Source organism: Brachyhypopomus gauderio, unplaced genomic scaffold (genome assembly GCF_052324685.1).
Source record: "Brachyhypopomus gauderio isolate BG-103 unplaced genomic scaffold, BGAUD_0.2 sc37, whole genome shotgun sequence".
In the NCBI taxonomy this organism is placed as follows: Eukaryota; Metazoa; Chordata; class Actinopteri; order Gymnotiformes; family Hypopomidae; genus Brachyhypopomus; species Brachyhypopomus gauderio.
This window is the reverse complement of record NW_027506867.1, coordinates 637,501-665,459: the sequence shown is the minus strand read 5'-3', so window position 1 is coordinate 665,459 and position 27,959 is coordinate 637,501. Positions and strand designations below refer to the sequence as shown.

General features: G+C 42.9%; 3 protein-coding genes across 6 annotated transcripts in view; all 3 read right to left on the bottom strand.

Annotated features, from left to right (window-relative positions):
* The window catches only part of adarb1a (adenosine deaminase RNA specific B1a), a 40,793-nt gene extending 40,041 nt beyond the window's left edge, over window positions 1-752 (bottom strand). Inside the window, exon 1 of the mRNA XM_076985130.1 lies at window positions 237-752. Coding sequence (XP_076841245.1) covers window positions 237-333 — 97 coding nt within the window. The 5' untranslated portion in view covers window positions 334-752. The remainder of the gene's footprint in view (window positions 1-236) is intronic.
* A 763-nt stretch (window positions 753-1,515) lies between these two features.
* Window positions 1,516-17,694, bottom strand: slx9 (SLX9 ribosome biogenesis factor). The gene is made up of 6 exons (XM_076985198.1): window positions 17,335-17,694; window positions 17,035-17,161; window positions 6,098-6,166; window positions 3,915-4,086; window positions 2,620-2,688; window positions 1,516-2,521 (listed from the first exon to the last, which is right to left on the bottom strand). The coding sequence occupies exons 1-6, from the start codon at window positions 17,506-17,508 to the stop codon at window positions 2,401-2,403; spliced, it is 732 nt and encodes a 243-aa protein (XP_076841313.1). The 5' UTR covers window positions 17,509-17,694; the 3' UTR covers window positions 1,516-2,400.
* A 1,559-nt stretch (window positions 17,695-19,253) lies between these two features.
* Window positions 19,254-27,959, bottom strand: part of plcd4a (phospholipase C, delta 4a) — a 39,296-nt gene continuing 30,590 nt past the window's right edge. For 2 of the 4 annotated variants that reach the window (XM_076985199.1, XM_076985201.1), the window contains 7 exons: window positions 27,795-27,959; window positions 25,541-25,697; window positions 25,267-25,383; window positions 23,817-23,995; window positions 23,398-23,530; window positions 22,522-22,671; window positions 19,254-22,241 (listed from right to left, as the gene is read on the bottom strand). The exon at window positions 27,795-27,959 is cut by the window's right edge and continues 3 nt beyond it. In XM_076985199.1, coding sequence (XP_076841314.1) covers window positions 22,150-22,241; window positions 22,522-22,671; window positions 23,398-23,530; window positions 23,817-23,995; window positions 25,267-25,383; window positions 25,541-25,697; window positions 27,795-27,959 — 993 coding nt within the window. In that variant the 3' untranslated portion in view covers window positions 19,254-22,149. Of the gene's footprint in view, window positions 22,242-22,521; window positions 22,672-23,397; window positions 23,996-25,266; window positions 25,384-25,540; window positions 25,698-27,794 lie in introns of those variants that run through there. The other 2 variants (XM_076985202.1, XM_076985203.1) reach the window with 2 other exon arrangements.

The window sequence follows — 27,959 nt, the reverse complement described above, 5'->3', positions numbered from 1 at the left end:
GGGTAAGAGGATCAGGTAGACTAGGGTTATCCGTATGAAACGCAATAGTCTGGTGGCAAGGCTGAATTCACTCATGCGTGACTGCAATTTATTTCATTTTTTACATGACGACGAACATTAGAAGCACAAAAAAGAACTGGCTATATTGAAAAAGGTAAGTCATATAGGCTATACTTCGAAAATATTCCATCACACTGAAAACATCGAGCAGCAAAAAAATGCACAGCTGGACTTACCTTTAGATTTCGTGTTTGCACGGGAACATGTTGCAGGTGTGCTATTTGCTATTTTTGGTGGCGTGACCGACCTAATATGATTGTAAATAGTCGACATAGTTTTCGCTTTGAAACTATATTTAGACAATATATTTAGCAATACAGGGGAAACAGTTGGCGTTAAGGTCTGATAAAGGCATGGCGGTTCTATATGCCTGTCGCTGAATAAACTTTAGACTGTTTTACATTTGTTCACCTTGAGTTTTGCACTGTGGCGTCCCGAATAAGACGATGACCGTCACTAATCTCAGAAGACGCGGAGCACGAGGCTCAGCTGCACGAGCCGTCAGGCGCAGGTGAGCACAGGTGAGCCCGCTGGCGCAGGTGAATACAAGAGCGTTTGGGACCAGCCGTCACTTCTGGCTTAATAGCGGCTGCTTTTGATGTTAGACCTACATTCTTTCGAAAACAAACCTCGCAAGTCTCTTATTTCTGCTTCGTAAAGTGTGACGAATTAAATAGTAGCAATACCATCTATTGGAACTGAATTTGTATATAGAGCAATACAATAGAATACAATCTAACATGTAGACTGATCTCAGATCAGCATAAAAGAGACAAGGTACTGCTGACAGGTAAAGGTCTTAAGAGGAAAATAATTATATAAAATTAATACATTATAGAGATATTTTGTATTAATTTGATCCAATTATTTTCCTCTTATTTAAGACCTTTACCTGTCAGCAGTACCTTGTCTCTTTACGGCGCATTTTAGCTTTGTGCATGCTCTTATACTGACTATATGTACTAAGGTACACCATCAGCTAAACACTGTTAATTAAACTACACACAGTTGTTCCTTCCTTAATTAAATAATTCAACCACAAACTGAATCTAAAACAGTGTTTAAACCCCCAACCACCAACAAACGCGCAACTTACATATCCAATACCTCGATACAGCTCAGCGGTTTCTTGACGGACTTTCGCGCAGAGCTCACTGTATTGATTTAATTTGCTTTACTCATATACAATCTGTCAGAGGCCTAACAGGGCTTCAGTCCAGTTCACCTCACACACTGATCTCCCACTGGAACACAGTACGTCCCATCACTTCTGATCATTCCCTGGTTCTGAAGTACAATCGCTTCTGAAAACTGTTCATTACGGTCGGGGTTTGAGATCAAGTCCATTATATAAAATATACAGCTTCTAACCAGTGTAGTTCGTCCAAATATCCATAACGCTGTCCGTAACGACAGTCCGCACACAAATGAAAATCGAATGATTATTATGTGATATACAATATGAGCATCTTTTATTATAGTTATTGATGGTGGCTTTAAGTTGCCATTATTGCAGCAATTCAAATCTGAAAGGAATAAAGACATTTTCCAAAGCTTACAGCGTGAGCTGTATGAGAACTTTTTTAGTGCCTGGGCATAAATAGGTAAAACATAACCTTCAAAAGACGTTATTGAAAGTCTTTTGTAGGTCTACAACCAATTATTTTCCAAGAGCGTTGCCATGGATATCCAAGCAGACAAAAATTTTGGGCTGTTTAAATGCAAGGCCAGAAGTCTCTCATTAAAGAAAAAATATTTTTCAAAATGCACAAAGGATCAAAAGAATCACTGCTGTTAAGTGGAACAACCTGTATACAGTTCGGTATGGTGAGTCAGTTTAATACAATGAAGCAAAACAGGTTCATTTTCTTTAATCTGGACTGAGAATGAGAGGCGTGTGCACATAACTTAAACTGGACTGAAACGTTCTTTGTTCCTCTGTGGATTTTATATGTAGTTACGTGACTCATTATGTTGCAAGAACCAGCTCCTCATTCTCTAAAAGAAAACAATCAAAACAATTCTAAGGGAACTTACAGAACTGGTGTCAGGTCAGAGGGGAGTATTCCTTTGTAGAAGATTGTATCCTCTTTATACGCGTCTCTGTACCAAGGTCCGTGCATGAAGCCAGACCAGAAAACCACTCTTGGCTAAAATGACTTTGTAATGCAGAACCACACATTGAATTATGGACTATGTGATTGGATTGCTCCTTGAATTATGTTTTGGATTCAAGTTAGGACACAGCACTAGGCTTGTACTGATGAGGTACAAGGTGTTGGGCCAGATGGAGGTGTTCATTACATCAGTATGGGGTATGGAACAGTCTGATGTGAAAATTCAACTCTGTTCATCTTCCTGTCTAAGGCGTTTCCTCAGGTGTTCGCCAATCGCAACGAGAGGGTTGGCTTTGAAGGTGGAGTCTTTCAATGTCTTGCTGAAGTGGGAGGATTCAAGCTCCCTGAAATGAAAACACAGAACAACCGTCTTAAAAGACGCCCAACATTAAACCAAACACAAATGTAATGAGATATGGTGACTAAATCCTCAAATTCTTACAGCAGTTTTCGTTTCTGAGCAGGCTTCATCTGGCTGTAGTCAGTGGGTTCAGCTTTCTTCTTCACCACTCTGAGAGAAAATGAGAGAGGGGAAAAAATAGTAGCGTCTATGTTGAAGGAAAGCCTTATAAACAGCCTACCACATATACAGCAGTTGTCAGTCATTATGATGGGAATGGACTTATATTAAATGCATGTATAATAATAGAATCGGAAGAAACTGAAGACAATCTTGGAATTTAGATTCTAGCCCCGCCCCAGACCCATCCTAGCCCCGCCCCAGATCTGTCTCAAGCCAAACACTAGCTCCGGCCCCAGTCTTGCCCACTCTAAAGTCAGCTAAAGTCTGCCAACTCCTGCTCTTCCAGTCCAGGATGTTATATCCAGCGAACATGAGCCAAACGTCTATCTGTCTATCTTCACTCTGTGTTAGATGAGAACCTTTTGTTTTTAGTGATCATTTTCTTTCTTCCTTTAACCTCACAATGCTCTGAGCACAGTGGAATTTTTAAAAGATCTGTGAAAAACATTATAATAGAAAATAACTTTTTTCCTCCCAAACACTTTCCAACTCAAAGATACTGTACTTACTTTTACTTAATTTAGCTCCCAGCTACAAACATAACTAAGAAATGAAAATTCACAGACAACGTGGTGTGGGACCAGAAACCTAATGGGGTTCCCATAATTTCATCCCAGTTATGCCGCCAGATCTTCGTGTACGAATTACGTTCATAGCAAACACAAACGCGTCCTGAGCCAGCACAACCACTCGAAGCCCGAGCCATCACCACCTCCTCAACTCCAGGATTTCCCTTTCGGTGAAATGTTTAGGCTAAATGGTAAACTGGTGATTAAAACGTAATTCTGCTCACACTGTCTAAATCAGGTAAGCATTTAGCAGACCAGTCTGAGACGAGGGACCAGAGAGTGTGTGGGAAAATAAAATCTTAGGTCAGTTTCATCATAGATATGAAGTTTGCTGGGCAGTGATTACGCTGACGGGTCTGGTGGAGAGGAGGGGAATGTGGAGGGGCTTTTAGAGTCAACAACGGTCAGAACGAGTCAGAACGAGGCTCGTCCCTCGGGAGCTGCGCGCGCGCGCGCACACACACACACACACACACACTTTACTTACCCACAAACACATACCATTGTTGGTCATTACACCCAACCCACATTGTGAGTTACCTGCATGCATCCAGTGTGTGTGTAGTGAGAGAGAGAGAGAGAGAGAGAGAGAGAGAGAGAAGCATGTGGGGAGACACAAAAAAGGGCGAGTGCCAACGTTTGTACCTTCTCTGTTTCCTGAGGCTGGCGTTGGGGGCGTGTGCTCCGGCGGAGGGGAGGAGCTGAGACAGCTCGGGGAGGGCGTCGGCCAGGGGCTTCATGTCTCCCACCACGGGCGTGGCCTTCCTGCGTGCCAGCGCCACCTGCTGCTCACGAGCCAACTTAATTGAGCTGATCTCTGCAGAGATGTGCCATAACACACACACACACAGTCAGCTTTCTCGACGCGCTCAGTATCCGAGCCGAGAGAACCCGTAACGACGTCCTGAGGCGCTTTACCGCTTCCTACGCGGTGTGTAAGGAGCGCGCTCGCGCAGAAAGCTGACGCGCGCGAGCGGAAATGAACTGCAGCTGAACCGAGCGCAGGCGCGGCGAACAGGCAGCGCGCGACGCCGCTAGGAGCCCCGCGTGCCCTCTGAAGGCGTCCGCTCTCATCTCTCCACGCCGAGACGTGGGCGGCTCACGCATTTCAGATGCTGCTTCTTTTAAAAAATGGATTAAAACCGGTTTAGATCCAAATGACAGTTTCTTCTTTGCTTTCTTCTTGAATTTCTCTTGTTCTAGAGCGCTGAACACGCTAGTGAGAATCTCTGCTTAGGCTCCAACCCTAGCTGCAGTGCAAAAACCTCCATCTGAAACAGCTGGAGAACATCCACCTATTTAAAACCCTACGAACGTTGCACACATATGACCCTTAATGTTACCTTTGACCCTTAAACCTACGTATGACCCTAAAGGCTTCGCATAAAACCACTCATGTGTGGAGGTAGGGACGCTGACCAGAGCTTAAAGCCACCAGCACACTTGTTTCAAACTGGATTAAAGCCACAATGTCCTGTAGGCTAAAAGGATCAAGCAAATACAGGCGTTCCATCACAGACGCTTCACTAATATCTCTGCGTCGCTGTTGGCCATCAGACCAAACCATTAAACCCAGTATATTCTTGGTCTTCAGTTCTGCAGATGGTTCGGTACAGCTTAGTGCTTTACCACTTAAAATGAATTTAACCAACTGTGCAGGAGCGAAACCCTGAACAAAGCTCTAATTTTGTGCCATTCTGTGTCATGTATATAAAGGAAAACAGATTAAACACAGCCTTTGGTGAAGCTGAAGAAGGAATCCCAGGTCATAACAGTGATCACAAGATGTGTGTGTGTGGTGTTGTTTAACGGCCCACGAGACTCATAAGTCAAATGGTTTGCTTGCTTGGTAAAGCGGGGTCTCTAAATCTCACCCTTATCGCGGGCCTCATCGAAACCAAACTGTGGTGGTCAGCTCTGCCTCCACCCAACACATCCACCGATACCAGCAGAAGGATCGATCGATACCCCCCACTCTTTTTGTCTTTAATAACCGGCACGTCCTCCAGCATCCCGCGTTGGGTTGCACAGAGTCAAAATCTCCATTAACTCCTAATTATAATTAGCTCAGCTGCAGCTCATATTTCTCGCAGCATTGATTGGGCCACAAGATTTGGTTTCTGACATCTAATGGGGAGGGATGGGGGGCGGAGCCATGCGGCCCAGGAACCAACGATCTAACCCACGTAGTGGCACAGAGTCCGGGTCCACCGTGAATATCCAGAGGGGGGAGCAGACTGTGAGCTGGACGTAGACGTGATACACCGTCAACAGCTCACAGAAGGCCAGAAAAATATACGCACATTACGCAGAATAACTCTTAACAGAGCTACATCTAAAAATAGAGATTCCAAAATTAAGAGGCTTGTAAAATAAGGTCTGTAAAAGCAAACAGTCTACACATTTGTGTGATTACTTTAAGACACTTTAAGTGCAAAGCAGGACTCAACAGTACTCTGCATTAGAGTAGATTTAACAGAAAGAACAGGTCCTGACCGTGAGCAGAGTGAGCTATAGAGAGATGTTTCTCACCCCACGGAAAAGGACAACACATATACCTTCAACACAAGACTAAAATGAAAGAAAAGTCAATGATCGTTAGAACTTCTGAGAGGCGATGTTACTGTTTAGATTTTATTACTGATGAAGGCAAGTGGTCAGTAATTTGTAACATATTTTAAAAAGTGACCTTCCCAACGCCTCGTCGGTAACCAGTGTGACGTATCGCTCCCTTTGGAAGGGGAAATCTTTGAACATGTTTCTTTGCCAATCTTCCAAGAGCCTGGCAGACAGCTTGGGGGGGGGGGGGGGGGGGGGTCAGCACTCACTGTTCAGCCACCTGTCTCTCCTCTCCTTCATCTTCTCCTTCTTCGACTGCCGTTTTCTCTCACCTCCACCTGGGGGAGGAAAAAAATGACGAGCGTCACGCGTCACGTTCAACACTGTGTACGCTTCAAACCGAATGACGAGGAGAGGTCGCACGAGTCTGAATTAAACCTGAAATGCTCGGTTGTTTAAGTGTACACTGTTGATCTCGACTGCGTAAACATGCTTTTTGATAGACTGGTGATATTTACACCAATATTAAAACACACAGGTCACATTTGGTTACTACAGTTACCGTGTGGACAGAGGTCTACAGTCACACTTTGTTACTACGGTTACTGTGTGGACTGAGGTTATAGAGTTACCAGAGCGCCTGTTACCAAACACACTGTAAACATCCTCCCACAAAGGACCCAGCAAATATCTGTAACAAACACATTTGATTCATTCAGTCAAAGAGAACTGCACAAACACAAACATTTAAAAATACAGTTTGATGAAAAGAAAATATTTTAATTATAAAACCTTTTTATTTGTCTAGGAAAATCACTAAAGTGTTTTTTGTCTAAACAAAAAAATCACTAAAGTACTTTTGTCTTTCTAAGCACTTAAAATAGCCCGTGTTTCAGAGGACAGAGGCTTTATTTCAAAACAGGAAAACAAGCGTTCCTTATCAGTGTCACCACAAAGATGGATGCAAACATTTTCCTAACCAACGCAAATGAACTCCAAAAAACCTGAGGAAACAAAATGATTGTGGTAAAACGTGTTTGGTCATTTTTTCACAGTACAGTGAAATCTACAGTAAATAATACAGTAAATATACTGTGAAAAAAAAAACTTATATTTTAAAAGCTTCTACACCTACACATCTCAAACATTCAAAATTTGACTTTTGCAAAAATCTCCCGAGCAGCTACACAACCTGATTGTAAAAATACATTTGATCATAAAAATAAATACATTTGCAACTGGTACCGGCCTCTGAGAACAGTACAGTACTCAAAGCAGAAAATCCACCTCAGAGAAAATACAGCCAGTTTAAAAATATTAAGTTTAAATAAAGCTTGATTATATCTAAGTTCCCCCCCTCCCCAACACACCGTGAGGGAACAATGGACTGTGATATGATGCATTTCGGTCCCATAGTGCAGTCAGTCGGGGGGTAAGACTGCTTCGACTGACCTGGGAATTGCGGCTTTGTTGAACTCTACAGTACAATGTATGCGGCCATTAAGAGGAGTGTGTCAGAGGTGAGGAAAAATGATGGGAGATTTTTTGGGTGGGCGAGGCCGGGCTGTGTGGGTCGGCGGCGTGCGTGTGGGGGTTTAGTGCGTTGTGGTGGCGTGGCTTTGTGGGTCAGCGGCGTGCATGTGGGGGTTTAGTGCGGCGCGTGGTGTGTGGCTGTGTGGGTCGGCGGCGTGCGTGTGGGGGTTTAGTGCGGCGCGTGGTGTGTGGCTGTGTGCGACTTCCTGCTGCCGGATGGTGCTGCCCTATCGTGCAGGGCAGCCTGAGTGCAGAGCCTAGCAGAGCACAGGATGTGTGTGTTATTTCAAAGTGACATAGGACGAGTGTTTGAGGCAGATGATACCAGTGTGTTTTGTATTTGGGGGGGAAAGAAAGAGGGTGTTATTTTAGGGTAGTTTGTGTGAACTTAAATGTGTGTGTGTGTGTGTGAGAGAGAGACGTATTTCCCACGTCTGCTCTGAGATTAGACGGCTTGATGTCCAGTCTCTAGAGAGGTCCAGTCTGAAGATAGCACTCACACACAAATACACACGCTACCCACAGGGCAGTCTACCTAACAAAATAAATACTACATCACCACAATGAGAGCATAGAAGTATCCCTTTTTTGTCTCAAGTCTCATGAGTGACAGCTGATTTGTAGTTGACAGGAAAGAGTGTGTGTGTGTGTGTGTGTGTGTCCTCTCATGCCTCATGCTGTGGTAAAATGAGACATGAACAGCCCCAATTTCACCTGCTGCTGAGCTCCATGGGAGCGAGGTGATCGATCACCCAGTTTGGACAGCACGATACGTTATTCGGCTTAAACAGGCCAGACACCCCATTAACACAAAGAAAATACCTACAGGAAGTCATAAGTTTCAACTGCCACCACAGGCACCCAATGGCATTATTATTACTGATGAATATTCATCAAAAGCTAAGCTGTTTGACTATTAGAGCATTTATCACTATAACAGACAACGTTAAATATGTTAAATGAGTACAATTTTATGAGGATAGAGTGGAAAAGTGGTCTATTATTTCCACTTGTCGGCTGGGACAATTTCATTAGAGTTTCCTCCAGTCAGTGGGAAAATCAAGGTCAGTTTCCGGGCTAGACTACGCCAGACACGCTGGCTTCAATACAGCAGCAGTTCTGTGCGGAATGAGGGCCAATCGGAACTGCTTCTTCTGTGGTCACGTCCTGTTACTGAAGGAAGCAACGTCCTGCTAATACATCATCTGTAGTGAATATAGCTCCTGAAACTAGGCTACTTTAACCCCGTCGTCTGGCTTAAATATGTGGAAAGGCATCGCTGAAATGAACAGTGAGAATACTAAGACAGCGAAAACACTGATGGCAAGATACTGAGAGAGACAGAGGATTCGTCATAAGTACACAGGGCTGCTAGCAAATTTACAGAAAGTGGATTTTAAAATATTCCAGATAAAATTAGACCATTCCTTCCTCAGCGTTCTCTGTGCCCAGAATATTCTGGCACACACAGCACGCACCTTTACTGTTTATGTATCAATTAATAATAATAATAATGTCATGTCAACTCAAGGCACCACTCACTTAGTTATTGACTTGACAACTCCTAACCTCTGAACCTGCAGGGGGAAGGGGTGTCTCTCTTTTAATGAGATAAAAAGCGAATTATTTGGAATAATTTCGAGTATATGTGTATGTGTATAAATATGTAAATTAAGCTGAAGGTGCTGGAAAATACTGAAAATGGACCTTCAAAGTGCCGTACAAGTGCATGAATTCCACCTTGTAACTTCGCACGCACAAAAATCGAGAGGTGCACGACCTCGTGACGCCACCGCGCGTGGCCAATGCGCATGGGCGGAGCCACCGTGATTGCGTCTTTTTTGCCGCACGGACCCACACACTTGCGGCAGTCACGACGTGTCAAGTTAAGTGAACCTAGATTACGAAGCTCAAGTGTTGAGTGAAGGCAGCAGCAGAGTAAATGAGACGCGACCGGAGCATGCGCAGTTTTCTCATAAAACCGCCTGATCACTTGACCCGGTGACAGCGCCAGCTAACATGTTTATAATTGTAACGAGTAACTATACAGCACGTAAAAAATTTATCAGAGTAAAAGTATTAAACTGATGGAAAATATGTAGTGAAGTAAAAGTGGAAATAGGAGAAAAAAATTATACTCCAGTAAAGTACAGATACAGCATTTTAGTACTTAAGTACAGTAGTGAAGTAGTTCTACTTCGTTACTCTACAACTCTGGTCTGTGATACTCTTAATTTAATGCAAATGGTTAATGAAGCAACTCGTCCAAACCTTAAATTTCTAGAAAAATCCTCTCTTCTAAATCTGTTTTTAACAAATTATCCACATAAGATTTCAAATGTTGGTGTATTTGCAAATGATAAGTGACCACTGTGCTATAGCCATTGTCAGACGAGCCAAACTTATGAAATCAAGTCCTCGGTTCATCATGAAAAGAGATATGAAACATTTTTGTGAACAGGCATTCCATCATGATTTATGGCACTTTAATTGGTCAAGAATATTGCACTTCGATTATGTAGAATTAGCTTGGAACTATTTTTATAGTGCTTTTTCTTTTTTATCAACAAGCATGCCCCTTTCTGCAAATTTCGAGTAAAGGGTAGAAATAACCCATGGTTCTCTGCCGAGCTGTCTAATCTGTCAAAAGATTGAAACATAGCTTGGGCTAAGGCCAGGCATTCTAAATCCCAGGAAGACTGGCTGGCATTCAAACAACTGAGGAATTGTTTAACCTCCCTTGTTAAAAAGGCAAAATCCCAGTTTTATGTTGATAAAACACATCAGAATTTAAATGATCCCAAGAAATGTTGGAAAGTGATTAAATCTTCATTTGGAGATGAAATAATCGTTTACCAACTTGCATTATTAAGAATGCTCAAAACATAATTGACAAAGCAGCTATTCTTAACTGTTTTAATGAACATTTCATTTCCTCCGGATCTTTGTTTGAATCATTGCCACCACAAAAAATAAATTTGCAGGATGATTTCTTTCAAGTACACTTGAAAGACTCGAATCAAGAGTTTAGTTTGTCCCATTTCAATGTATCTGAGGTTCATAGGTCTTTAAAGGAAATTTAGAATCTTGTAAATCTGCTGGACCTGCAAGCCCTTTTTTTTTTAAGATCAGTTGCAGACTTCATCGCAGAACCTCTTATACTGAAAACAAGATTCCCAATATATGGAAGTCTGCTTATGTTCTTCCTTTGTTGAAAGGTGGAGATCCATCCGTGGTCAACAACTACAGACCAATTTCTAAACTATGTGTACTTTCCAAAGTTTTAGAAAAAAATGGTTGTAGAACAGCTGAAGACATTTCTAGATTCAACAGGCGTGCTCTCACAGAACCAATCAGGTTTTCGCAAAAAGCACAGTACAATAACTGCTCTTAAAGTGGTAAATGACATCATAGATGCCTTAGATCACATATGTCAAAGTCAAGGCCCGCGGGCCAGATCCGGCCCGTGAATTGATTATCTATGGCCCCCTGGATGATATTTAATTACTGTTAGAACCGGCCCGCAGGCCACAGCCGCCCGCTGGTGTTTTGCACGCACAAACACTACATTTCCCACAATGCAACGGTAGCCCGCAAAGTCACTGCAGCGCGCACAAGCGGTGAGGGTCAGCGCGGCGAAAATAACGTAATCGCAGTGGCTCAGCTCGTGCGCGAGCGTCTTGCGCGCAGTCGATTCGCGAGGTCATGCATCTCTCGAATTTTGTACTTTGCGAGCGCCGCGCCTCAGCGCAATGAACAAAGTCATGTTTTCAGGGTTCATACACCTTTATAAGGTGGAATTCAAGCACTTGTACGTCACTTTCAAGGTCCATTTCAATATTTCCCAGCACGTTAAACTTAATTAAGTTAAATATTTATACATATACTCGAAATGATTCGAAATAATTCGCTTTTTATTCACATTATTTAATGGTTGTTTATTTTCAAAACGCCCAATCTTAACGTCTTCACGTTCTCTCATGTTTCGTCCTGGAATTACAAGAGGCTCGTATTTGTTAACCTAATACAAGAGAATTGTTCAGTCAGACAGCTATTTGTTGTGAAACCAAGTAGTTACAATTTCAAGCATTTTCAAGTGCTTTAGCTTAAATTCCAGCACTTTTCAAACCTTTATTACTTTATTCATGTTTGCTTGTTGAAAAATATTTTCACTTGAAATTACTGACAGATCCATAAGAAAATTTAAGCATGAAATAATAAACACTGTGTTAGGTCTTGGTTCAATAGGCTATGTGCAATCATTTCAATGTTTTAATAAACATTGAACCAGTCCGGCCCTCGGCTTGTAGCAAATTTGTTTTTTTGGCCCTCGGTGTATTTGACTTTGACATCCCTGCCTTAGATGGTCGAAAATACTGTGCAGCCCTATTTGTTGATTTATCTAAAGCATTTGACACTGTTGATCATAACATTTTGATGAATCAACTCTACAAAATAGGATTATGTGCTCAGACTGTGGAATGGTTTTCCAATTATTTATCTGGTAGAACTCAATGTGTCCAAGCTGATGGGCTCAGCTCCTCCCTCCTTCCAGTTTTAAAGGGAGTGCCTCAAGGCTCCTTATTTGGGCCTTTGTTGTTTACTATTTATGTTAATAATCTATGTGATAACTTGCCTGCTGCTGAATCTCATCTTTATGCTGATGATACTGTTATTTATTGTTCATCTTCATCGGTCTCACAAGCTTTTAAACTTCTGTTTGACTGGGCTAAAGTTAATTCTCAATGCATATAAATCAAAGGCTATGATATTTTCAAATGGTAAGCAGCTCCCACCTTAACTCCCCAGCTTGGTAACTGTTCAACGGGTCGGAATTGAAGTTGTCAGATGCTACAAATATTTAGGGATTTTGATTAAGGAGAATCTGTCTTTCAAAACTCACATTGACAAACTGGCTTCCAATATAAAACTTAAATTGGGATTTTTGTTTAGAAATAAAAATTGTTTCTTACAACAAGTCAGAAGGCACCTGGTTATGTCAACCATTCTACCCCTATTGGATTATGGAGATCTGCTATTTATGAACACTTCAGCCCTTCATTTGAAAAAGTTGGATGCTGTATTTCATTGTGCCCTGCGGTTCATGACAAACTGTAGCTATCAAACCCATCACTGTACCTTGTATCCAAATGTAAAACGTCCCAATCCCAAACTGTCTCATTGGCTGTTTTTTATTTATAAGTGCATTCTTGGGCACCATCCTTCATATTTATGCTCACTTCTGTCTAGAACCCTCAGCCATTATGGCCTGTGTTCTCAGGACATCATTTTAATGCAGGTCCCAAAAGTCAGAACAGAATTGGGTAAAAAGGCTTTTAAATATTCTCTTGCAGAAGGAAGAAGGACAGACACAACAGATCTTTTGGCTTCTGCAATTGTACTAATATTTAATTCTGTTACATTTCTTGTCCATGGCTTTGTAAATCAGTTATTGTATTTTAAATGTTTTATGCTGCTGTCTTGGCCAGGACACTCTTGGAAAAGAGGTTTTTAATCTCAATGAGTTTTTTTTCCTGGTAAAATAAAGGTAAAATAAAAAAAAAATTTAAAAATTGTAATAATAAAACTGACATAACTTGACATACACTTAACATGCAATTAACCATATGTGAAGCGCTTTCTCCAAAACCAAATATTAACACTGTCGGTCATCTGAAATGTACTGTAATTTTAGAAAAGTGCTCAGTGTGACTTTTTAAAACTTTTATTGGAGAAATCGATTGGCTCTTCCTGAAACACCTGCAGTGAAGATGAAGAGGCCAAATATCCCTCCGCCAGAGGAGATAGTCCCTTTAAGTTCACGCAGTCACTACCAGGGATGCAGGTATTGGGGAACCTTTGGGTTTATTTAATGATTGGGACTGTTGGTATTTTGTATGTTGAAACACAATGAATGTTTGCTTAAAATCTGGAATGACAAGGAGAAGGATGATACAATGATTATTACCATAATGATACTGAGGCATGAGTGGTTAAGACACAATAGGAACATGTGTGTGTGTATGGGATTACTGAACGGTGAAACAGACTTCCTCCTCACACATCCAAAAACACCACCCTCAAGAGCATAATCCCCTTTCTAATAACAATCTCAATCTCAGCAGAGTGGAGAGCAGAATACACCTCCTCATTCACCTGCACCACCTTCATAACGACTAAATGGATGACACACACCAACATACCAGCACACTAACACACACACTCCCATGCCAGCACACTAACACGCACACCCACTAACATGCACCCATACCAGCGCACTAACACAGTTACACTAACACGCACACCAACTTGGTGCCATAATAGCGCACTAACACACAAAATTACGTACTCACACTTTCCCACAACGCATACTGAGGAATACTCAATACTCAAAAAATGACTGAACTGAATGTTAAATGTCTAATATGGACATATCTGAGGGCCGATGGGAGGTCAGAGCTTGCATGTTAGCTCAGGCCTTTTTCAGATTTCCAGCTAGGTGGATTTGGGCATGGGGGGGGGGGGGGGGGGGGGGGGGGGGGGTAATGGTCCTGAACCAGCTGATTCAAACACGGATTCAAAAGGAAAGCTCCTTAGCACAGCATGCTAAGGGGGGTTGTGCACCAACACAAGTACCAGAGGTCAAATTCCAATGTTCATGGTCAGGAGATCAATAAGAAAAGCGACCAACCAAAGAGGTCGGTCCAAATAGGCTGATCTCTACCACAACCTGTCATCCCATAACCAATTACCCCAGCAAAATGAACACTGTAGCTGTAACCAGTACCCTTTTAGTCCAATTACCTTATTGCAGAACCCTTTAAAAGAGACGACAAGAGTTCTTCTGTCAATATTTGAATAACAATCCAGATTATGACCTAGTATATGTTATAGAGGAATTTTCACTTCACTGACCTTAGGCACATGATGACTATCCCCTGTCTTCATTTAATATGACTCATTTCTAAGCTACCCGAATTCATGCTTATACAATCTGCACATCCATCAGACTGCCTGAGGAGTTTGGATTTCTTAAGATGACGGATACTGGGAGGGACTCGTCTTTAAAAAGTTAAAAGTCTAGAGCAGGTGTCGAATCAGCAGTATAAGATGACTGATGAATCTCTCCGTCATCCACCACAGAAGCCAAACAGGCATGTTAAATGTGCTGTATCTGTGCGATAAGCATCTCCACCCACCCTCCCTCACACGCACCACCTCGAAACCCAACCGTGGCCTGCACTCGTGTATGTGTGGAGAACAAGGGATGGAGGTGGGAGTAAAAGAATCCCCTTTTTCTCTCCCTCCTTCACCGCGCCCGGCCCAGAGAGGCTATCGTCTTCCCAAAGCTGGCAGAAATGGACCCGGCTGGCCCGAGCCAGCGAGGGATCTTCCCTCTATCTCTCCTCCCCGCGCTCCTCCTCGAACTTCCACTTCCCCCCCCTCCTCTCTCTTGAAGGCAGTAGTAACCCCCCCCGCCCTAACCCTAACCCCTCCAGGGAGCTGACTCGGGGGTTAAGGAGGCGGTTTCGGGGTCGCGGCAAGACACCCAATGCCTCTGATTAAAGAGTCGAGCGGATCACATCCTGTCAAAGCAGAGGAGCGGTGGGATCGATCCTCCCATGGCGTAGAGGATCGGTCCGCCCGTGGCACAGCGTAGCGGATCTGTGCACCAACGCACTGCCGTACAAGATACTGAACATCACCCTTCGCTTATTTGCTGGTTTCACCAAGGTAGGACTGCAACGCCACCACATGACATGAATTAGTTGAAGTGATAATGGAAATATTAATTGATGCTACCAACGAAGTCACATCTGCTTTGGTATTACTTGGGTTACTAAGGAGCTTGACTATTTAGGGCAGCATATAATAAGCATGGAGTAAAGTCATCGCCACCAGTGACTGGTTGGGTGTTTATGTCAGTTCCATATACAGAAGACACTTCCGCAGATGTTACTTGTGTCATGTTACTATAGACTGCCCTGATACCACATCAGTTCTCCAAGAGCTATGTACAAGGGAATCGAACTCATGACCTTAAATGTTGCTCTACCAGATCTACCAGGTGAGCTACGGATGAGCTTGTGCTCCTTTTTCGGGTAATGGTGACTCATTGGTCACCATGGTGACAACAGAACCCTTGCTCCTGACTGACTATTCAGATTTACAACCAACCTGAAATTGTCTGATCACTACATTACACGGAGAGCTGGTTCATTAATGTGTCTGTGTTGATGGGGACCCACTGTCTGCATACAGAATAACAACCTGTTTAGAGATCTGTGCAAGAAGCAGAGAAAATAGTCCATAGAGTCCATAGTTTCAGAACCAGTTTCAGAACCAGAAAAGTAAGGTACTGACTGCAAGAGTGAACATGAAGACACGGCCCAGCCCAGGCACTGAACTTCCAACCTAACTAACCCAGTGTCGTTTACAACATCCATAAGTGGACTGTCCGCGCTCTCGCCCCATTTAGCCTATTTATCATTCTATAAAGAAATATTCTCTCAGAATGATAAATTCATTTTTTTTTATCGACACTCTCTTGTGTGTGCTCACCGGTATGAAGGCAAGCAACGATGACAGGAATAATGTACATCTTAACCAGTACACAATAAGTGTAGTGTGTCTGAATGCATAGTATGCAGTAAACAGTAAGCGAAAAATACCCGGATTGATTACTGAATCAGGACCCATTTTGAAATATGTGGGTGCATCTCAATTCAGGGGCTGCAGCCCACGAAGTGCGCATTTGTAGGCCAGTTACATCACTGCGCCGCTCCGATGCTGTCCCAATCCGTGGGCTCCTTCTTATGCGGCCGACGAATGTAGCCTTCAAAACCCCGAAAACAAAGAATGCATCCGACCGAGTATCCTTCGCGTCCCACCATATCCCAGGATTCATTGCTCTATGAACAATAAACAGGCGACATGGCGAAGTCTAGTGTACGGGCCGAAGAATTCGTTTTTAAATGTAGGTTTTTTTTATATGGAAATTTATACTGCAATGAGATGCTAAATAACATGCCAATTATTAAAATATCATAAAAAAATGCGGTTTCTGGCTCCATTTTGTCGGACAGCTCGCCAACACGTATGTAACGTATGTAACACGTATGTAACGGGGCAGAGTGTGGTCACGCAAACATACGTCTTGCGAAGACTAGACTGTCTCATTTAACAGCCGTGAGATGCAGACTACCCGGCCTTCAAAGTGTGTGGCCTCCGTGCGCTGCGGTCTACGCGGTCTACGTAGGCTGCAGCCCCTGAATTGAGATACACCCTTCGATTGCAGCACATTGTCCAATCCCATGATTCAACTGGAGCATTTAACTATCGTGTGATGTCATATGACATAGGTAAAATGGCGGACGTAGTATGTCCGAGGTTGTATGCATACTGTCCAGACACCTATTCAAAGTACGTACTACTTTAACGGTTGAGCAGTACTACATTGAAATCTAGTGCATACTGCTTACGTATGCAATTTTGGATCGAGCCCTGGTGGATTGCTGCTTTATTGCCTGGACAGACAACAGACCTCGAGCGCCATCTAGTGGTGTTTTATGAAATTATCAGCATTCTACTAGAGTAGTTGTTTAAATAACCAGCTACGCATAGATACCGAGTAGTAATCAAATTGACGAATATAAATTGCTTGACTTCTTACCTTTCTGGTCTTCAGCTGTTTGTGCGGTTGTTTGGACCGTCGAAGGTTCGTCGAATTTCAGAGTTTGGACCAGAGCGTCAGGGGTGATCTTGGTACCAGCAAATATCCTTTGGGGGAAATTAAATATCTATCCGGGAGGAGAATGAATTAGGATTTGTGTAATAACACAATCTAGCTAATTGCTTCCGAAAATCTCATCAGTTTAACATAAGCATTGGGACACCAACGTCAACATTTATATGCAGATATGGTCTCTAGGACAAGCTATGGTCTCAAACACCTTCAGAAAAGCCCACACACCTTAACGTCCTTCGTGTCGTCGCTCTTTTGAACGTGTGCTTCGTGCCGAGTGTGATGTTTGCTCGGTTGAGGTACAGTAGGTGCTTTTTCCAGATGTAATGTAGTGGGATTTCTCTCTATCTTCACTGCGCCCTGGTGAAGTTTCTGCCTCTCCCGTTTTATTTTCCCCACCATTCTGTCGAGCTGTGCGGCCCGTAATTTACACACCTCCGAAATAAAATGTAAAAAAAGTACACCGCAGAAGTCAGTTAGCTGCGCTGTCTTAGTTTCTTTTCAACAACGTGATTGTTTTTGACAAGTCGCATGTTGCGGTTCGTGCTACACGTAAAGCCGTCCGGAGTAAAGTGTGAAGGACACCTTCAGTTCCGGTTCGAATGGATACTTATTTTTACACAGGCACAGCTGAGCTAGGAGCTTCATTTGCACCGAAGCTCAGTTAACGCAAAAGGGTGAATATACACTTGGCTGGTTCTTTTACCCATTTCTAATTATGTTACATGACATAGGCAAATGTAGGGTTAGCAGTCCTGCCCATAGGCTCGTTTGTATAGTGAGGGGTCATTTGAACCCTAATTCCCCCCATTTTAGCTTTATGTTGTATGTGACCAGATCAGTAGGTCTCCTTGTGAGGTGGATCCAAACGAACACTTGAACACAAATAAAATCACTTTTAAATGGATCCTGTAACTTACAGGAAGCCAGTGAGGAGCCAGGGTGATGTGCTCCCTCGTTTTTGTGCCAGTGAGCAAACGTGCTGCAGTATTTTGGACTAACTATAGCTCAGGGCTCTCAAGTCTCACGCATTGAGCGTGTGACACACGCATTTGACCGTCTTCACACGCCACACTTCCGATTTCACACGGCGAGAAAAAAAAATCTAGTTTATTTACCTCTGATCCATATCTATGTCGCCCTCCACTGGCGATCGATCGCGATATACAAACCCCCCCAACCCCACCCCGCTCAACAACTCACGTTCGCCACAACCCCCCCCCCCCCCCCCCCCCGCTCAACAATTAACGTTCGCCACCCCCCGTCAACAACTCTCACACTCTGACATGAATCCAAAACTTGAGAGCCCTGCTATAGCTACATTAGGACTAGCACCCTGTGTATAACCTATTGGAGTAGTCAAGACGACATGTAATAAGAGCATGTACTATTGTCTCTAAATCTTGCAGTGACAGAAGTGATATGATCTTGGCAATTCATCTAAGTTGGAAAGAGCTGTTCCTGACCATTGTTAATGTATTTATCAACCCTAAGGTTCGAATAAAATATTAGCCCCAAGTTATTTACCCGAGGCTTCACATAGGCAAATAGGCCACCAACGTTGTTCAATTAAATGTCAGTGTGTTTGGGAGAACCAAAAAAGATAACCTTGGTTTATCAACTGAAAAAACTATTGGCCAGCCAACAGATTTCTTTAAAGCATTCCTCTAAGCATTTGAGAGGTCACATCTTTGTTGGACGCAGGGGGAGATAAAGGCTGGTGCCATCCGCACAGCAAAGGAACTGAATACATCCTAATGATATTCCCAGGGGATGTATAATGAGAATAGCACTGGCCCTAAATCAGAACCTTGGGGAACTCAACAGGAGGTGGTAGAAATAGGGGAGGAGACATGTCCAACATGACCTGAGAAAATGACAAAAATGGGTCTAGCCAAAACAAACGGTAGTGCTGTGGTCTGAGAAGCTCCATTGCTAAAATGGTAAAACTGCAGGGATACAAATGAGCTCACTGTATAAGACGGTTCTTGTAAAGTGCCTGGTGACTGTGAGCAGTGTGTCTGTATGTGTCAAGCTCATTTTCTTAAAGCGTGTTGGGGCTGATGTGTTGTTCTGCTGCAGCAGAAGCATGAGCTTAGCTTACGAAGAAATAAACGTATGACAAATGTACTCAAAATCCTCTTTATTCTTGTACTCATGTGGCAAATTAATACATGCAGAGTTTGTGAAAATACATACTGCCTACACCTGTATGAATAGTGAATCTACTGCTGACATTTGTACAAAGAGTAGATTTAAGTCATTCAACAATGGTACAAAAAGAGTTTGAATATTCAAATCGTGCAATAAGAAATCTATACTAAAGTACAATAAAAGCAAAGTATAAAAATAATACTATCAACCAGCAGCATAAATATAGGAACAACAGGTGATAAATCTATAACAGAAGCAACAGGATTTTAGAATTACATTATGCACTTGTAATTGTCCCACTTTTTCTGTTTTTAAAACACTCTGAGAACTACGGACTTCTAATAATAATAAAATAGTAGAAATTCCGCTGTTATAATTTTTTGCTGTTATTATTAGTAATGAACTGATATTTCAATGTTTCCAGCTGAACAAAATCTGGGGGTGGACGCGGGCTGTTTGCTGGTTTAATTTCCAGTGTGTGTCCTCTCATGAGTGTAACTGAACTCAATTGCTGGGTTCCCATTCGTTGGCCATGGGAACAGCGTAATAAAGCCCATTGGTCCGTTCTCACTCCAAACTGTCACGCTTGAAGTAAATGACACACCTCTTTTGGACTAGTGCCAATTAGCAACAGTGATGCTAGCTATATTAGATTTCTGAGTTGCTAAGCCTTTTATGACTTAGCAGTCAAAGGATTTCAGATATTTTGCTCAACTGTCATAGTAAGCCTTCTATGTAAAAAATAAAGTTAATCGTCAATTAAAATATAACAATATAATACAAGTATTACTTAAGAATAGTAGGTATGGAATGGTTTGAAAAGTGGAGCGCGGTGGTCCCTGGTGGTCTTTACTGAAGTGGTTGGGTGGAACCAGCGACCTGCTTCCCAAGAAGGCTCTTGACTAAGGCACAGCACACCAGCACTGTTCGTTCTCTCTCTCTCTCTCTCTCTCTCTCTCTCTCTCTCTCTCTCTCTCTCTCTCTCTCTCTCGCTCTCTCTCTCCCGACACAGCTAAAACAGGTCAAATCTGCAGATAGCTATGTCTGTGTCGAATATTAAACCATCAACATGAGAACATCAAGCTGTCGGATGAGTGCTGGCGTTGCTGATCTCATTCGAGGTTCGGCTACTTTTGGCTGGGTCTCAGCAACACCCTTGACTTCGTTTGGAGGATCACACAATATTAGTGTTAGTGAAATGCTGTGTACATGTGAACTCAAAAAATGTGACCTATTGCACCTTTAAATCCAGTTTTTCGCAGACATAGACATATACTGAGGAAAATAAGTATTTGAACACCCTCTTTGAAATTCTCCCACTTAGAAATCATGGAGGGGTCTGAAATTTTCATCTTAGGTGCATGTCCACTGTGAGAGACATAATCCAAAAAAAAACAGGAAATCACAATGTATGCAGCAGGGATTTTGGCCCATTCCTCCACACAGATCTTCTCCAGATCAGCTAGGTTTCTGGGCTGTCACTGAGAAACACGGAGTTTGAGCTCCATCCAAAGATTTTCTATAGGTTTTAGGTCTGGAGACTGGCTAGGCCACTCCAGAATCTTGATATGCTTTTTATGTAGTCACTCCTTGGTTATCCTGACTGTGTGGTTTGGGTCATTGTCATGTTGAAAGACCCAGCCACGACCCATCTTCAATGCTCTAACTGAGGGAAGGAGGTTGTTCCCTAAAATCTCCCAATACATGGCCCCAGTCTTCCTCTCCCTAATACAGTGCAGTCGTCCTGTCCCATGTGCAGAAAAACACCCCCAAAGCATGATGCTTCCACCCCCATGATTCACAGTGGGGATGGTGATTTTGGGATGGTACTCATCATTCTTTGACCTCCAAACACGGTGAGTGGAATTAAGACCAAAAAGTTTTATTTAGGTCTCATCTGACCACAGAACTTTCTCCCATGACTCCTCAGGATCATTCAAATGGTCACGGGTGAACTTAAGACGGGCCTGGACGTGTGCTGATTTAAACAGGGGAACCTTCCGTGTCATGCATGACATTAAACTGATGTCACAGTAACCTTGGCAACAGGTGCTAGCTCTCTTCAGGTCATTGACCAGCTCCTCCCATGTAGTTCTGGGCTGACTCCTCACCTTTCATAAGATCAGTGCTTAGAGGCCCAGTCCGAGGGAGATTGACAGTCATGTTTAGCTTCTTCCATTTTCTAATAATTGCTCCAACAGTTTTTTCACCAAGCTGCCATGTTAGTAGTTGGAGTCTTACTGATTGTGTGGGGTGGACAGGTGTCTTTATGCAGCTAACGACCTCAAACAGGTGCTTCTAATTTAGAATAATATGTGGAGTGGAGGTGGACTTTTTAGAGACAGACTAACAGGTCCTTGAAGGCCAGAATATTTGGTGATTGGCAGGTGTTCAAAAACTTATTTGCAGCAGTAACACACAAATACATTATTTAAAAAATCATACATTGCGATTTCCGGATTTTTTTTTTTTTTTGAGATTGTCTCTCACAGTGAACATGCACCTAAGATGAAAATTCAGACCCCTCATTTCTAAGTGGGAGTTGCAGGGTGTTCAATTACTTATTTTCCTCACTGAACATATACAAGACCCTGGACCCTGAAGGGTATTAAACATTGGAATCCTTTACACAATATAAATACTAAATATGTCAATAGATAGAAAATCATTTGGCGCGCTCTATATTCTGTGAATATATGTTATATAGCAACATTTAAAAATGCCAGCTATACTCTTTACTTAAAAAAGTAAAACTGAATTTTGCTGGTTATTGTACAGGATCATAGATTGTATCATAGATAATGCACTTTTGACTGACAATGGTGAACAGGAAGACTTGTATGTGTGTGTGTGTGTGTGTTATAACGCCGTTTCTGCCATGGATGGGTGTTACATTCTCTGCGTGATCCTGATATGAACAAACAAAGAGGATGGGGCTATCCTGGTGCCATCTTTGGACAGGAGGTGGATGTGGCGATATCCTGAAACAGCAATAAGAAGCTCAGGAAAAATACATAGTCCCAAACTGGGAATACAAATGTTTCCCAGTCTCAGACATGAACTGGGACAATGTTTTCTAAATGAATCACTTAACCTCACCCTAAACTTCACAGTACACTACACAGTGCTGGTGTCTAATAGACTAGCACTGCTAACTACATATATTTAACAGCATGTTTTATACAATTACACGACATAACGTGTGTTGTGTTGCTTTAATGCATGTTTTTGGATGTTTTGTTTGGTGCAGCGTGGTTGTACCTTGCTGTATACAGGAGAAAGGCAGTGTGAACTGGCCCACAAAGTCATTCTTCGATGTTTTGTCATAGTCCTCCACAACAAAGCGCACCAGAGCCAGTTCAGGCACATACACAGTGAACTGTAGAGTTTTGTCCCATATGGGGTTAAAGCCTGCGGGACAAGATGAGGAGTTAGCTGAAAATTACACTTTATACTTATGGTCTTTGAAACAACTCAAAATTATATCCTGTTTGGTTTGTGAATTATTAAATCAGACAATTAAAAAAACGTGAATTAATGTCTGTATTGACAACTTTGTGCATCTTTACAGTGATTGTTGAACTGTACTCTCTAGAGGGGAGATAAAAAAATGTGCCATATTTTGTCAATTGTGGTTTTTCACCGCAATTGAAATTTGTCCTCCGCATCTGTGCAGTTAGAACACACACACACAAACACACACTAGTGGTTACTAGGGGGCTGTGGATCACACGTGCCCAGAGCGGTGGGCAGCCCTAGCCCGGCGCCCGGGGAGCAGTTGGGGTTAGGTGCCTTGCTCGAGAGCACCTCAGTCATGGCTTCAGGTCTGGGAACCGAACCCACGACCCTCCGGTCAAAAGACCAGTTCCCTACCACCAGGCCATTACTGCCCTATGGACACCTATGTTCTGTTCTTTTCTTTTCTTTTATTTGCCTACTACCATCCCTTCTTCCCTCTGCCGGACCATTATGCTTAAAACGAGTAAAGCCTTCTTCCAGTGACGTGTATGAATGTTGCTTTTGGAAGCTCGAATTACGCTGTGTGGGCATGTGCTTAGTGGCACGTGGGCGTGCAATTGTTTGGTAACAAGTCAGGGCTCTGCTATGTGGGCGTGAGTTTGGGTCGTTTGTGCTCACCATTGTTTTCGATGTGATGAGTCTCCATCTTGGACTGGTCCAGCTGCACTCCATGGATCTCCACGCGCACCAGCGGGTCCACAATGGACCCCTCCTTTTGGTTTACCTTCGGCAACTGCTGACCACTGATCACCTGGTATTAAACACACACACACACACACACACACACACACACACACACACACACCGATATTAAAACATTTTTAACTGTATATTACGACGTGGCATTATTCATAATAATGTTCTCCTTCACATGATCTTTTCTTTATAAACACAAATGATGCACATAAAAGAGTTTTAACTGTAAATACAAAAAAAATTGCTTAAAAAATACTTAAATGCACAAAATAATGTATATAAATAACAATATAAAAGTCCCCCGTCAGCATGTGTCAGCGTCTGCACAGTTCTGTGGTCACCCGAATGGTGAGAGTGAAGGGTCCGGATCCATCCGTCATCTGCGGATGTTCCGGGTCAAACTGCTTCTCTGCGCTTCGCATGAACGACGGCTTCAGCACGTAACCACAGCGACCATTCTGACTGAAGAGGCCGTCATTTAGATCCATCTCCACACCAGCTGTTTGGAAGTTCAGTGCAACTGGGACAGAGGACAGGACAGGACAGGGCAGGACAGGACAGGACAGGACAGGACAGGACAGGACAGGAGAGACAGCAGATGAAAGGTGATGGGGTAAAAGAAAAGGGGAGGAGAAGAAAGATTTAAAAACACATTGAAATAGATTTTTGCTAATGCTAACGCTAAAAAAATCTAGCTCATGGGAATTTGTTGATTCTGAAATACGAATTACATGAATCAACACTTGGCAGAAAATGTTTCAGAGAAATTTTCAGGAAATTAATAAAAAAATTATATAATAATATAATGATTCATTTATTGAAAAGTGAACCTTGTGAAACTGTATGTGAAAAAACACCCAAGCTCAGAACTCACCCAGTCACTAAAAATCATACAGATACAACATATAACCAGCACAGACTTGCCGATTTAGAGAGTGGTTTGCTTTCTAAAGAGTCACTGGCTGTAAAAGATTGAAGAAATTCAATAACTGACAGACTCTGTGACAAAGATTTTTCATATTTTTGATTGAGCTTCAATAACAGCAAGATAATCTCCAACAGAGAAACAGATAGACTTTGAGAATCTGAGAGAAAGAGAGTGAGAGAGAGACTCTCCAACAGACTTACTTAGAGACCGTTACCTAGAGTGTCTCCAACAGACTTACTTAGAGACCGTTACCTAGAGTGTCTACAACAGACTTACTTAGAGACAGTTACCTATTGTCAGTCCTGCCTCCCTCCTGTCAGTCATGTCTTCTGTTTGTGTCTTTTATTTTGAAATTTCCTAGTTGTGTCTGTCTTCACTCCCCTGCCATGTTCTCCGCCCCCTCGTTATTGCTTTCTGCTGTGTCTTGTTGAGTCCCTTGGTTGGTTAGTGTATTATACACTATATATATATATATATTTGGTATCTTGGTCTTTTGTGTCTGTAATACTAGTCTGTATGTACTCCTTGTATTTTGCATTCTCTATTAGATGTACTTTGTGTGACTTTGGTTTCTCTAGTGATTTTGCTTGTTGATGTCTTTGCTTTTATTTAGCCTTGTCCACCCAGTTATTTCTGTTGATGTTGTTTGGTTCATATGTTAGGTGTTTGATTATTCTTGGTGTATGTTCTGTGTGCGGTGTATGTGTTTTTTGGTATTAAATCATTGTTCAGTCCGCACTTGCGTTCAGCCTTCTCTCCCAGTTGTTACACCTATAGAGTCTCTTCAACAGAGTGACTGATAGAAACAGCAACTGGGAGAGACACTCAAACACAGAGAGACTTGGTGATTGAGAGAGACTTACCGATTTGGCACCCTACGCTCCACATCTCCTGTGGGTTGAAGTTGGATGAGTCTGTTCTGAAGCCACTGGGATAAACGCGGGTCAGTTGTCGGGAGTTATGATTCACAAATTCTTCCCCTGTACAACATCAATATAGAGCCCATGTATGTGTGTGTGCACGCGGGTGTGTATGGTGGAGGGATGCTTGACTACTCTTAACATGCACCCATCTGTACACTTTATTCTCACAGCCAGTTTCGTTTTGGTAGGAGAGGATTGTGGTTGTGGTCTTCACCTGCTTCCTTCATGTGCTTCTTGGCCTTGAACTCAGTGAAGGAGGAGATCTCGTAGAACTTGGAGTGGACACGTGAATGCTTGAAGCTGCTGAAGCGAACGCTCTTGCAGTACACTACGCAGTCCGACAGCTCCTTTGACAGGTGGGGGCTTGACCTCTGCACACAATGGCACATGGCACACACGTCACGACACGAACAAACTACAGTCTGCTGTGCTCAGAAACTGCATTCCAGAGTTTGGTGTTGACTTATTATCCTGCAAATAGTGTATTAAAACAGTAATAAAGAAACACTAAAACAATATTGTACATAAACTTCAGAATCTTCCAGCATCCCTTTCTAAAGATCCTCCACTAATCTCTTAAAGACGAATAACTATTCAGGTATTAACTGCAATACAGTAGCCTGAAACCGATCTAGATATGCTACATGTAAACTTATTTTACTAGTAAAAAAGGATGAATTGTCATCACCCATTGACCCTCGTGCATTACAGCAGGAGTTGTCTATTACATTACTTGCAAGAGATGAAATCAGCTTTATTTAGGAAAAACCAAGAGAAGACTTGCTGATCGGGTTGTTGAACACCTTCGGACCATCAGGATTAAGGATGTTATTTCCAGTGTCGAGGCATTTTAATACTAATGGACCCTGTATTAACGAGACATCTGTTTGCATAGCCAGTTGGCAGCAATGAAATGATGAAATTCTGAGAAAAATATCTAATCTACACTCTTGGAACTTAGATGTGAGTGTTAAATTGGAAAGTTAATAAGTACAGGAAAAAAAAATAAGAAGAGAGAAGTTAAGAGGATTATCGAATGAAAGAATGTTAATAGACTCATTTTTGCACTAAGATGTAATAGTTTTCATGCCTTGATTGTGATCAGAAATCCCCAAAACTCAAACAATGAGTGATGTGTGACGTTAATGAACACATCCGTGCATGCAAGTAGCACTTTAAATGGCTAAAGAAACAGTTCGCTAAACACTGACAACATCCTGCAATGACTTGGGTGGTCTATAGATCATGGGTGGGTTTCCCGAAACGTTCATAGCGCTAAGTACTTCTTAACCTCGTACGTTTCATACAAGGTTACGAAGTACTTAGCGCTACGAACGTTTCGGGAAACCCACCTCCGAATGATTAACATCGGAGTAGTGCTAAGCAAGGTAGTGCCTAGAAATTCAAACGTCGTAGCTAGTAACAATGTAACCGCAAGACTAGACGCTAGGAAGAGACGCATGGTTGATATCGCTGTTATAGATCCAGTTAGACGAAGCGGTAATGCTGAGCTGAGTAATCATGCCAAGATGCAGAGAGGCATGTGCTCACTGAGGCCTTGATATTGGAGGTCTGCAGGCGCGGAGCCAGAGGTTAACGGTGGAGCTCCGCACCACCCGCCTGCTAGGCAGGGAACGTGAGCTGTCCTTGGGCTACAACCGCAGCCAGATCAAACGGGCGTCAAACTGACACACTGTGAGGGTGGAGCACAGGGCTCTGACCTGAAACTCTCCCCTCATTCCTGCTGCCTCCGACACACACACACACACACACACACACACACACACACACACACACACACACACACACACACACACACACACACAATAGTTGATGGGTTTACCTTAGTCCAATATGATCATCTCAACTTAAGCCTGCTACAACCCCCACCCCCAATTGTCAATCTCCTCTGCTACATACAGTACAGGAGTTCTGCACTAAGCCCGAACAGAGGACTAGTAGGTCCGCAATGGAGATTTCCTAGACAGGGGTGAATGTTACAAGCCAGACAGGGGAAAAAAAAAAGTCAGATGTGTTTCAGCTCATCGAATCTCCCTCTCTATCACCCAGACTCTTTCTTCCCCTCTCCCCTATATCTCTGTCTCAATCTCTCTCTCCCTCTCTGCAAATGCCTCTCCCTTTTCGTCTCCTCCTCACACTCATTCGATTATCGTCTCTTTTTCTCCCACCATCCATGTTTCATTAGGATGTTCAACTCGGCCACCCTGCTCGACGACGCCCACAGCCAGGCAAGCTACACGCAGGTGGGACTACCGGCTGGGCTAGACACAGCAACGCAGGTTATGGGAGAGAGAGAGAGAGAGAGAGAGCTTCCATCGTGTGGCACTCACATCGTGGCTCTCTGGCCATGGTGAGAAGAGCCTGCATGTATGAGTTATATAGGACAGAGACAGGGACAGACAGAGAGACAGAGATAAACACACATCGGTGTGTGTGGCGGTGGCTACCTTGGTTTTGCGACGGATGGTGTCGTTGTGACGATTCTCCTCGTCTATCTCTGCCAGGTCGTCTTCTTCGCTGACGTCCCCCACAAGGGAGTCCTCACCCAACGCACTGAGACTCACTCCTAAACCCCCAATCTTCTTGCCCTTCAGCAGAACTTTCCCTTTTAG